General features: G+C 51.8%; 1 protein-coding gene across 2 annotated transcripts in view; it reads right to left on the bottom strand.

Annotated features, from left to right (window-relative positions):
• Positions 1-855: 855 nt before the first annotated feature.
• NEURL1B (neuralized E3 ubiquitin protein ligase 1B) overlaps positions 856-11,925 on the bottom strand; it is a 122,096-nt gene continuing 111,026 nt past the window's right edge. For both annotated transcript variants that reach the window (XM_030957643.1, XM_030957644.1), the window contains exons 2-5: positions 9,644-10,207; positions 6,235-6,942; positions 5,192-5,317; positions 856-4,424 (exon numbers count right to left, since the gene is read on the bottom strand). In XM_030957643.1, coding sequence (XP_030813503.1) covers positions 4,180-4,424; positions 5,192-5,317; positions 6,235-6,942; positions 9,644-10,207 — 1,643 coding nt within the window. In that variant the 3' untranslated portion in view covers positions 856-4,179. The remainder of the gene's footprint in view (positions 4,425-5,191; positions 5,318-6,234; positions 6,943-9,643; positions 10,208-11,925) is intronic.

The following is an 11,925-nucleotide window of genomic DNA, read 5'->3' as shown; positions in this document are numbered from 1 at the left end:
TTGCCAGTGCTGAGGGGTTTTGGGGGTTCTGGGTGGCCAGGGATCAATTCTGGGGGTAAACTGAGGCAGCAGAGTGTCTAAAAAGGCTTTTTGGCATAAATTGTCAGCTCCTTCAGCACCCAGAGTGAGCGAGGGGTTTGTGTGACCACTCAGCTGTGGCAGGGCAGAGTTGTGGATGAATTTTACCACTTCACATGAAGGGAAAAAGAAAAGGGAAAAGGAAACAGGAAAAGGGAAGAGGAAAGAGGAAAAGGAGGAAGAAAAGGGAAAGAGAAAAGGGGAAAGGAAACAGGAAAAGGGAAAGGAAAAACAGGAAAGGGAAGAGGGAAAAAAAGAAAGAAAGGGAAAAGGGAAGGAGGAAAGGAAAGGGAAGAGGAAAAGGAACAGGGGAAGGAAATAGGAAATGGAAAGGGAAAAAGGAGAAAAGGAAAAGGAAAAAAATGAAAATGAAAATGAAAATCAGCCCTCCTGCTGTGTCTGAAACACCCCTGGCTGCCTCAGCCCCAGCAGGGCACAGAGAGGGGGCCAGGCTGGAGATTGGATAAGAAATTTGGGGCTCTTTGTGAGGGCCACCAAACCCTTACACCTCTGGAGTCTGCAATACACCCTTGTCCCCCACACTTCCATGGATTTGCAGGGTTAAATGAGCCAGCAGAGCCTCCCAGCCCATGGAGGGAGTGAGCAGCCCCTGGACAGTGACTCCCAGGAGCAAAGCAAAGCTCTGGAAAGGTTTGTAAAGTTTTTTTTATTATTTTGGAAGCCTCTGGATCAGTCTTTCCTCACTTTGCAAATCAAAGCCGTCTCACCCCGCCCCCACCCCAGCTCAAACTCTTAGAAGCACTCCAGAGCACTCTGTACAAGCCAAAGGTTTATTTGTTTCATAAACAAGTCAAAATTATATTCATGGAAAACAGGTAAATGGACAAAAGGAAAACACACAGCACTGAACACTATAGAGCACTGACATGTAGAGGTGCAGCTCCCTCCCTCGTGCGATGCCCTCCCTCCCCAGGCCCCCCGAAATTTTGCTTGAAAAGCCTAATACAGAGGTCCAAAATCTGATTCAGCTTCAACAAGATAATACAGGTCACAGTATTGAATCATAAAGGTAACGACAAGAGAGGAACTGCCTCAGAAAGGGGGAGAGGTAAAAGAGTTCCCCCATCTCTTTCCTTTCTTCCTTTTTCCTTAAATTTTCAAACAAAGGTTAAGGAGGAGAGGAGGGGAAAATCCATGGAAATAAACACTTTTTCACTCCTATATATATATATATCTATATGTATATACATATAGATATATATATAAAGCAGGATTCTCAGTGAACACAAAATTCTATAAAACTACCATTGATCTGTGTTGGTTTTCTCCCCCCATCTTTTTTTTTTTCTTTTTAAAAGTTGCTTTAAAAAGGATAAAAAGTGCACAGACACCCTTATAAGGCACAAACAGATCTTCTGTACAAATCATATATCATTGGACTGTTTAAAAAAAATAGCAATACGAATACTAACAATGAAATCTGTAAGAGGCTACCTTTTCCTGGAAATATTTTTTTTTCTTTTTTTTTTTTTTTTTTTTTGAGGCCTATTTTGGAAAATTCCTGTTGCTCTTGGATAAGCAGGGCCACAGGTCCACTGGTCTCCCATCCCTCTTGGTTCCTTGCTGGCCTCACTGGGTGCTGCCCCTTCTTACAAACTGGTTTTGGCTGCTACAGCAAAAATTCAGCCTCTGCAAAGTGTCCTGAACAGCTCCTGGGGTGGATTCGGTGTTTCTCCTTGCTGGCTTAAAAATACAAAACAGAGCTACACCAAAACAACCCCAGCCAGGCTGATGGAGGCCCTGAGGTGGCACCGAGCAAGGGGGCTCTGCCCCGCTGCTGTCACTGGGAGCAGTGACCCAAGGGCACCCCTGGAGCTGCAACAGCACCCTGGGCATGGCCCAGACCTGATCCAGGCTGGGCATTCCAACAGCTCTCCTTGAATTCCTCCCCAGGGAAAGGCTTCCCATGGCTGGCAGTGCCCAGGCAGGCTGACACACCCTGGCACTGCTGTGCCCACTGCCCACAGCTGCACCTGGAACTGCCAGCGTGGGGCTGGGACATCCCTGGCAGTGCAGAGCCTGTGCTCCCTGGGGTGGAGGACAGCTGGGAGGTCCAGAAAAGCTCCAGATGCAGGGAATGTGCCCTGGCTCCTCCTTGGGGAAAGGTGGGAGTGAAAGCTGCAGTGGCTCTGCTGAGGGTGGTGGCACAGCCAGTGGCACCAAAAAGGTCTCCAAAAAGGGCTCTGCAAAGCTGTTGGGCCCTCGTGCAGGGCCATGGCTGAGAGGTCACAGCAGCCTCTCCTGATGCACTCAATAAAAATGTTCATCAGCACTCCAAGGAAAAAACAAAAGGTTTCTGGGTGCCCTGTGAGCACAGCCCACTGCAGGAGGAGGATGAGCTGCTCCCTGGCTGTGGCCTCCCCGATGGCAGCGTGACACAGCGTGGCACAGGGTGGCACAGGGCTGGCACAGGCCAGTAGCCAAACCCAGCTCTCCTGGCACAGCCAAGCCCCCACCTGGGCAGCAGCACCAGGCACCCAGAGCCTTGGAGGAGAGAGGGAATAGCCAGACATCCCTCAGGCTCCCTCTGTGCCCAGAAGCTCTAAAATGTACAGGAGTTATTATTCAATTTTTCCCTTTTCCAGACTAAAATGTGGTAATTGCACCTTTCTGAAGAGCTGTTCTTGTGCACTTGGTAGCACACGGTCGCCGAGCTGCAGGGACACAGCTCCTCTCATCCTCCCATTTCCATCTTTTTTCCCTCTTTATGAGCCTGAAGCAGCTGGAAACTGGCCAGGCTGGGGCTGAAGGACAGGACAGGGGCTGTGCAATGGGCAAAGGACAGAGACTGGAGCAGCAGGGAGGAGGATGCTGAGCTCCTCACACCAGCCCTGGTACTGAACAATCAGGTGCTGCCTGCAGCTGACATTACACCTAAAACCCATTTACCTTTGAATTCCCACCATCAAATTCAGCCTCACAGCCTTTTTCTCTCCTCCTCAGTAAAGCCAAGTGAGATAGTCCCTGTTTTTTTCAGCAAGGTCTCAGGTACATTTGAGACCCAGTGTGCAGGCAGCTGGGAGCTGTGCTGGGAAAGCAAGAACAGGTAAAATCAGCAAATAGAGTCCCCAGAAATAAAGGTGAGCCTGATGGGACTGGGTCAGAAATTAATTTCTCACCAGAGCCTCCAAAAATCCCCATGGTGGGGTGGGAGGAAGGCTGAGCCCTGCCACGGCACTGGCTGCAGGGGAAGGTGTAGCACAGGTGACAGTCAGGAGAGGTGACACAGCAGCTGTGCCACCTCCAGGAGGGCAGAGCAAAGTGCAGGGGCGTGTGCCTGCAGGTGACAAAGCCACCACTGCAGTGTCCCACCCACACACCCCTGTCACCCCCAGGCTGCATTTATGGCTTCAGAAGGCAGCAGGGCAGTGCCCGAGGTGCCCCTTACAGCTCCCTGCAGCTCCATCACTGCAGGGGCTCTGCGTGGGCTCATTCTCCTCACTGCTACCCCAGGGCAGCTCCCTGGCTCTCAGCCTCCATGGCCAGAAGTCCCTGTTCTGCCTCAGAAAGAAAAATCTGCATTATCTAAGCCCAGACCAGCTCCTCCATGTCCCCATGAGCCTGTTCATGGGGACAGAGCCCCAATAAGTGACAACCTGGCTGTGCCACTATTTGGCCTGAGCTGGTTCTCCTTACATGACATCTCCAGATCATTTCTGTCCACTTTGAACCCTCCTGCTGGGCCTCGTCCCATTTTAACTCCACCACAGCACAAGCCCCTGGCAGCAGCCCAGAGCTGTCGGGTTTTAGGGTTGGGAAGCCCAGTGACACCTGGCACTGCCCAGTGGCACCTGGCACTGCCCAAGTGACAACCTCCCAGTCTAAACCCACAGCACAGCGAGCCTCCCCCGCAGCAGGAGGAGATTAAAAAGAGCCTTTGCAGGGGAAATTTCTCATTTGGAGCTGGCTCGGGTCCCGGGCCCCACACAATCCTCAGCTTTGCTCCCTGAATTGCGCCCTAGCAGTCAAATAAGGAAACACAGATAACGAGCCACTGGATAACGACTGACCAGCACGATAACCCAGAAGCAGGGACGGAAAGGCGTGGGTTGCTAGCGGCGTTCCCCCTTCCTGCAGCCCCTACGGACGGTAAATTTTAATCACATCTTTGATGACCCGTCGGCAAATGGGGCAGCAGGCGTTGAGCTGCTTCTTCAGCTTAAGACCACAGGTGTTGCAGAGGCACATGTGTCCGCAGGTGTAGATCACCGTGTCCACCTCGCTGTCAAAGCACACGGTGCACTCCCCGTTCTTGCTGCCCGATGGCTCCGGAGGGGAGAAGACAGGAGAGATGGGGGGGCTCAAAGGGGAGCTGGGGGCAGTCACTGCAAAAGAAAAGGGGGGAAATGAGGTTGTTTAGGGTCGCTTAGTCAACCCAACCGGGATGGGGCAGAGCTGACATTGTGTGACACACTTAAGGCAAGTTTAAGGATGTCCTTAGCCATTGCCTGGTTCTTTGGCCAAATGAATCCCAACGTGCAGCAGTCACAGCTCTGGGCAGAGCCTGCTATCCCTTTTCTACACATGGGGCAGGTGCCACATACACACATTTTCTGAACACTTGTAGGGATGGTGATTGCACCACTTCCCTGGGCTGCTTGTTCGATACTTGACCACCCTTTCCATAAAGAGATTATTCCTGATATTTAAATTAAATCACTCCTGGTGCAACTAGATGCTGTTTCCTCCCATCCTGTCCCTGTTCCCTGGGAGCAGAGCCTGAACCCCCAGCTGTCCCCTCCTGTCAGGAGTTGTGCAGTGCCACAAGGGTCCCCTGAGCCTCCTTTTCTCCAGGCTGAGCCCCTTTCCCAGCTCCATTCCCTTCCCTGGACACGCTCCAGCTTCTCCATGTCTTTCTCATCTCGAGTGGCCCAGAACTGGACACAATTTGAGGTGCAGCTTCAGCAGTGCCCAGCACAGGGGACAGTCCCTGCCCTGCTCCTGTTGGCCACGCTGGGGCTGATACAACCAACGCACAGCCCTTCTCCAGGCCATGAAAACCTTTCCAGCCCTGGGTTTTCTTCCCATTCCTTCTGTTGGCCTGGCAGGAGGGGTAACCCCCCTCCCTGGGGCTGAGGCTGGCTGTCCTTACCCAGAGAGGACTCGGAGGCTGATGAGGACCTGTTGACGCTGAAGGCCATGTCTGAGTCGCTGTCATACTGGGAGCCACCAGGAGATCCTGAGGGAGACACCGTCCCTGGGCTGGACTGCACCGTGCCTGGGAACACAGGAGAGAGCTGAGCCCGCAGAGGACACCCCAAACCTGGCCAAACCCCTCAGCCTGCTGACTAGCCCCCACCCCACCTGCACAGCGACTTCAGGGCAAGTCCTGAGCTAATGCTGCCCCTTGGTAACAACACAGGGCAAGATTCTGGATGTGAGCCCAGGGTCTGGACCTCGTTATGCCTTTGTATGATGCCTGTTCAGCTTCAGAGGAGCAAGCACCAGGTTATGCAATATTTGCCTTTCCACTTCCCCACGGTCCCACTCTCCCCAGCAGCAGTGGGCTCCAGTGTGGCTATCACACTGTCAAATGGGAAAAGCCATTGCTTTGGATGAAGAAAACCTGCTTTACAAAGTCATTAACATCTACTTTTCTGATTGAATCTTTAACAGAAGGAAAGGCGAAAGGCTGGAACCGGTCACCAGCAATGGATCAGAAATGCCAGCTGATCCCTGAGCTGTGGCAGTGCTTCAGGAGCAATTACTGCTCATGCTTAAACCAGAGCTGTGCCCATAAAAATCACCATCCTTACCAAAGCAGAAGTTTAATACCTGTGGGCTGGAATAGGGAGTTTATAAAGAATCCCTTCTATAAACAAACCCACTGAAAAACACTGCCCCCCACAACCACCCCTCTTTATAAAGACTCCCTTCAAAAAACAAACCCACTGAAAAACTGCTGCCCCCCACAGCCATCCCTGCCTCTCTGCCTGCTGCTTCTTTTATCTCTCAAGCCTCATCCTTTCCTGGGGGAATCACAGAGGCTGCACATATCTCTGTGACAGGCACCATGTTTTGTCACTCTTGTTTGCAAACACAAGGAGCTGCATCCTCCCATCAGTGAACACTGTGAGAGCTCTGCTTCTGGCCCAGGAACCTGCTCCTTCCAGGTGCTCCGTTGGCTGCACTTACCCAGGATTTTGAGCTGGTTGATCACACCGTGGATGGTAAAAAACACCCAGAGGGACTGTGAGGTGTCCACGCACATGAGCATGCCCCGGCTGGCCCCGTTGACCCCGTGGTGCACCTCTCCGTTGGGCAGGACCATGAAGCTGAGGATGTCACCACTGTTGAGCACCGGGAAGGCCCTGTAAACCACCCAGTATTCCTTACGGTCCAGGAGAAAATCCGGATCCGCCGGGAGCTCGTTTGTCCGCAAAGTGCTCGGATCACAGGAGGTGATGCCGAACGAGAGCGCCCCGTAGTAGGGCAGCCCCAGGTGTCCTACTTCCACAAAGAGGCTCTCCCCGATGTGCAAAGGCCGGTCAGAAAACACCAAAGTCCTATTGCTCTCCTGCCAGTTGGTGCAGGCCACCATCCTGTCCTGGGAGAAGGTGACGTCGGGGCCGCGGGTGGGGTGGAAGCGCAGGTCGGTGTCCAGGAAGGCCGGGACTCCCTGGGCATGCTGCCGCCGGCTGGGGCAGCAGGGGATGATGTGGTTGTCAGTCCCAAGCCCTGGTACCCGGCTTAGGTTCAGGTTTGCAATTTTGGCCACCACTTGGTTGTTCTCGAGCTCGTTGTTGTTGAAGTTGGCCGAGTCGTGGTTGCTCTGGGGAAGGCAGGTGCTGAGCCGGGCGGTGCTGAGCCGGGCAGTGGTCATGGTCTCTGCAAACATGCTGTCTGTGAGAGAAACCCAGGCACAGAGGCTTTAGTCAACCGCCTGCTTTTATGCTTACAGCTGTTATTGCAGCCTACAGACTCCATAAGGAAAAATCAGCCACGGGTCAACCACTAATGAACAGCTCCTGGTGCAGAGTCACGCGTGGAGCAGGCAGAGAGTGGCTGCATCTGGCACCAGCCAGGAAAAACAAGTGTTCCAAATTACCTGTGTGATCTGGGAGCTCCCTGCACTGGGAAATGGGGAAAAGCAATGTGGTCCTACAGCTTTCTGAGCAGAAGGATCTGATAGCTCTGAGGTTATACTATTTAAAAAAAAAATCTCAATATTTTGTTGTCCCAAGGTCTTGTGCAAGACAGGTGCACAAGTGATGAACTCAAGGATGAATGGATGTTCTTTCCACACTCCTTGTCATTGCCTTACACCTGTGTCCAGGCACAGGTGTGTCCCAGAGAGGTCATTTCAAGCCTCATATCTCAGGGGTGTTCACAGCCCTGCAGAGGTTTTGAATGGAGAGCTTGTCACAAAAGCTACTTCCTGCAGGTGTTAGAAAGCTTTTACAGCAGAAAGTTGTTTTCCCTTTTCACAGCAAAGGGAAAGTCAGGATGTTGATCCTTAATTAATTTCCCAGGTTTCCACTTGAGTCATGCCAGGCTTGGGAGTGATGTAAAGGTGTGGGAAAGTTTGGGAGTGTTCTCCCTTCTACCTCCAGCCCTGCTGGGGCAGCCTGGACACTTCACTCTGAAAGGTTTCATGCACTGAGCAAAGTCAGAGCATGTGGAATTTAAGAGTCTGTGTGAATGACTCCTGGTCTTCCCAGAGATGGAGAGGGGTGAAGCAGCCCAGCACCAGCACTGCCTGCTCCCTGGAGGAGAGAATGCCCAGGCTTCTGGCAAAGGAAAAATATCCAAATCCACCCAGCAGCTGCAAAGCAGAACCTGCCTTGCTCAGAAACCCAGGAAGGAGAGGCCGCTGGGGTGGGCTGATGGCTGGAGCAGCTCCTTCTCAGCCAGCATAGCTCGTGTGGCAAGAAATGCTCCCACAGAGGAGTCAGACACGTCCAAACTTCATGATGGATATCCCATCCCTGGAAGTGTCCAAGGCCAGGTTGGACAGGGCTTGGAACAGCCTGAGATAGTGGAAGGCGTCTCTGCCCATGGCAGGGGGTTGGAATGAGATGATCTCCAAGATCCCTTCCAGCCCAAACCATTCTGTGATTATGATGCTGAAAGATGCATTTTACGCCTCAGAACTGTATTTCACAATTTTCTCAACTCACAACATTTTAGGAGGATGAGGCAGAGACAAGCACACCCTCAAGCAAGGAATTCAGGTCCCCTGGTGCCCCAGGTGGCTGAGCATGGCCATGACTCCTGGGGCAGTGTGGGGGGTTTGGTATTTTAATAAAGAAAACTCCCAGCAGAGTACAGGTGCTCTCAGCCTGAGTTTTTCACTGGGAACTCTTGGATGCTGCAGGCAGGACTGGAGGTGGGGAGCAGAAAGAAGCTGCATTTTATTTTTCAAACTCCAATTTAATGAGGAGAGAGGAGAGCTCTGGTGAAGCAGCTGCCTTGGCCAATACAGCAAACACTCCTCCTCTGTGACGAGCACCAGAGGCTGGAGTGTGTCACAACTGCAATTACAGGACAAGCTGCTGGTGAGGTTTAATTACACATTGGAGGCACAGCAGACAGGGAAAAGCATTGTTTATGTGTGGCCTTCTCGCCTGTAAAGTAATTGGCACTGTTCAGAAGGATGTGTGATGGAGCTGCCTGCCCTCTGGACTCACCATTCCACAGCTCATCCCTGGTGCCTGCTCCATGCCAGGCTGGCAGCACCATCCCCTGGGACAGGTGCAGCTGGCTTGGGCTGTTAAAACTCCATCAGCTCTGAGGAGCCTCCGGCAAAGGGCAACTCTCTTGGATTTTAAAAGTGTTCCCTGTGGTGCAGCCCAGTTCAAACACTCCATCTAACGCTGAATTAATTAGAAATTTCAATGCTGTAAAAGCCTCAAAAGGAAAATCATTCCCTGGCCATTAGCTGGGCTTGCTAATGGGAACTGATTCATCCCCTCTTGCAGCCCTAAGGATGAGGCTGTAAACCAGCCAGACTCCACCTGATTCCAGGGGTCTGAGTGATGTCCCTGTGCCAGGGAAGGGCCACAGTGCCAACACAGCCCCTCAAACTGCCAGCCTGGGTGGGACCACGGCCAAGAGCAGAGAGAGGGGCTGAGGAAGGGCTCCAGGAAACTCTTGGGCAATGACTGGTAGTTTTCCAATGGACTGCCAGTAACTGATAGCTGGGAAAGAATAGACAAAGTCACAACTGGTCCTTTTTGTCTCCTCAGTCCCTGGGACCTTGCTCCATGTTTTTCCATGCCAAAGCAGCACATGCAGCTCAGCAGCACATCCTTGCTCCATGTTTTTCCATGCCAAAGCAGCACATCCAGCTCAGGGAAAGCTGAGTGGAATTACAGGTAAAGATCTCCATTTATCCCTTCCCATAATGTGCAGCCTTAGGACTTTCATCACTGCCATCTCTGGAATATATTGCTACTGCTGGCAGAGGAAAAATGATTAATTGGAGGTACAAAACCAACAGCAAATTAATTTTCTTAAGTGTCCCATAGAAATGCTCACACAGATTATGCAGCAGAAGAGAGCAAGCAGAAGAGCAGCCCACAGGCCACAAAGACACACTTACCTAGAATTTGCACTTCGTGGGTAATTCCATAGACATCTATGAGCGCCCAAAGAGGCCCGGAAACTTTAATACCACAGTGAAACAAGATGGGCTCCTCATCGTTAATACTGTAGAAGACCCTGCCATGCCGGTCCACCCAGAAGGCCAAGATATTGTCCCTGACCGCAAACCTCTCGGGCAGAGCCTTGGCCCAGTAGCCGGGGCGGGTGACGAGGTCGGGGCAGGCGTACTTTGGTATCTCCTCGGAGCTCATCTGCGAGGGGTCGTGGATGGTGAAGCCGAAGCGCAGGGCCCCGCTCCAGCCGTGGTGCACGGCCACCAGCTTGAGGCGCACCTTCTCGTAGAGATGGATGGGCCGGTTGGTGAAGGTGACGCCGTTGCAGAAGCTGTTCCTGCGCGTGGCCCGGCGCGAGTGCGCGTCCAGCCGCACGTTCTTGCCCTTGGCCTGCGAGTGGAAGCGCGGCGGCTCCGCCAGGGCCAGCACCGAGCGCCGCTCATGGCTGCTGCTGTTGGGCAGGCTGTAGTAGGGACGGCTGGACACCGAGCGCGCCTGGTGGCTCGTGTCTGCAAAGGGATAAAAATACAGATGTCAGCAGGGATTGGCTCAGCTGGGCGGGATTTGCAGCGCTCTGACAAGAGATGGAGTGTCACGGGATCTCTCACAGAATGACACAGAATCTCACAGAATTCACAGAATCACAGAATCAGAACCTCACAGAATCTCACAGAATCACAGAATTCACAGAATCATACAGAATTCACGGAATCATGAAGAATCACACAGAATCACAGAATCAGAACTTCACAGAATCACACACAGAATCTCACAGAATCACACAGAATCACAGAATTCACAGAATCACAGAATCATACAGAATTCACGGAATCATGGAGAATCACACAGAATCACAGAATCAGAACTTCACAGAATCACACACAGAATCTCACAGAATCACACAGAATCTCACAGAATCACACAGAATTCACAGATTACAGTTCACAGAATACAACTTCAAGATACAGATCACAGAATCGCACAGAATCACACATAGAATGACCAGGTTGGAAGAGACCTTCAAGATCATCGAGTCCAACCCAGCCCCAACACCTCAACTCAACCCTGGCACCCAGTGCCACATCCAGGCTTGTTTTAAACATCATCCAGGGATGGTGACTCCACCACCTCCCTGGGCAGCCATTCCAGAACTTTATCACCCTTTCTGTAAAAACCTTTTCCCTAACATCCAACCTTAATTTCCCTTGGTGCAGTTTGAGACTGTGTCCTCTGGTTGTGTCAGTGCTACCTGGAGAAAGAGCCCAGCCCCAGCTGAGCACAGGCACCTTTCAGGGAGCTGTAGAGAGTGACGAGGTCACCCCTGAGTCTCCTTTTCTCCAAACTAAACACCCCCAGCTCCCCCAGTTGTTCCTCACATGGCTTGTGTTCCAAGCCCCTCAATGTTTCACCTTAACACAGCACGCTCAGCCACAACCTGCTCTTTGCTGACCAGTTTGGCCCTCAGCTTTCTGCAAAAACGTGTCAAGCAAGGTTAGGCAGCTTCCCTGCAAAGCTGGAGAGGAAGGAACGTCCTTTGTTCCCATCAGATGCTTCCTATTGCCCTCAGAAAAAGCCCCACATCTGCAGCTCTGAGCTTCCTCCTTGCAGTGCACATGCTGATAACTCACATGGTGGCCAGAGACAGGAGCTCTGAGGATTGTGGCTGCTAAAAATCACAGATGCTCGAGGTGAGCATGGGTTTTAGGAGATTTTTGTGGGAGATGCAGCCACCAGCTCCTCTGTGCCCTGATTTTGTAATGATGAACAGGAACTTTTGACCAGCACAAATAATCCAAGACATTCAGCAGCTGGAGCACCTCTGCAACACCAGACTGTTCCTCCTAAGCCTTCAACCCAGCCCCTGGCTCAGATATCAGATGCAACTGGCACATTCAGGAACATTTCATCCTTGCCTTTACCCAGAAGCTCCCATTTGAGTCCAAAGCACTTTATAAATGATGATTGTTTTCAGCTTCACAGCACCGCAGATGGCACAGAAATCCTGCCATCCTCCTTTTACAGATGGGAGAAGGAGAATTGATGGGTGAGATCTTGCAGCATTTAAAGTCAATAGCAATTCTGACACCGACTTCAAGAAAAGCAGATTTGGGACCTAAAGTGAGCTTCACACAGCCATGAAGCAGAAATGAAAAACAGCTCAAGTTTGAATCTTAAACCTTAGCTAGAAGCTCCCTGAGGTGGAGACAATGTCCTTTGCATATCCCTG

Source organism: Camarhynchus parvulus, chromosome 13, assembly GCF_901933205.1.
Source record: "Camarhynchus parvulus chromosome 13, STF_HiC, whole genome shotgun sequence".
Lineage (NCBI taxonomy): Eukaryota > Metazoa > Chordata > Aves > Passeriformes > Thraupidae > Camarhynchus > Camarhynchus parvulus.
The sequence above is the reverse complement of the archived record's forward strand: the minus strand, read 5'-3'. Positions and strand labels throughout refer to the sequence as shown.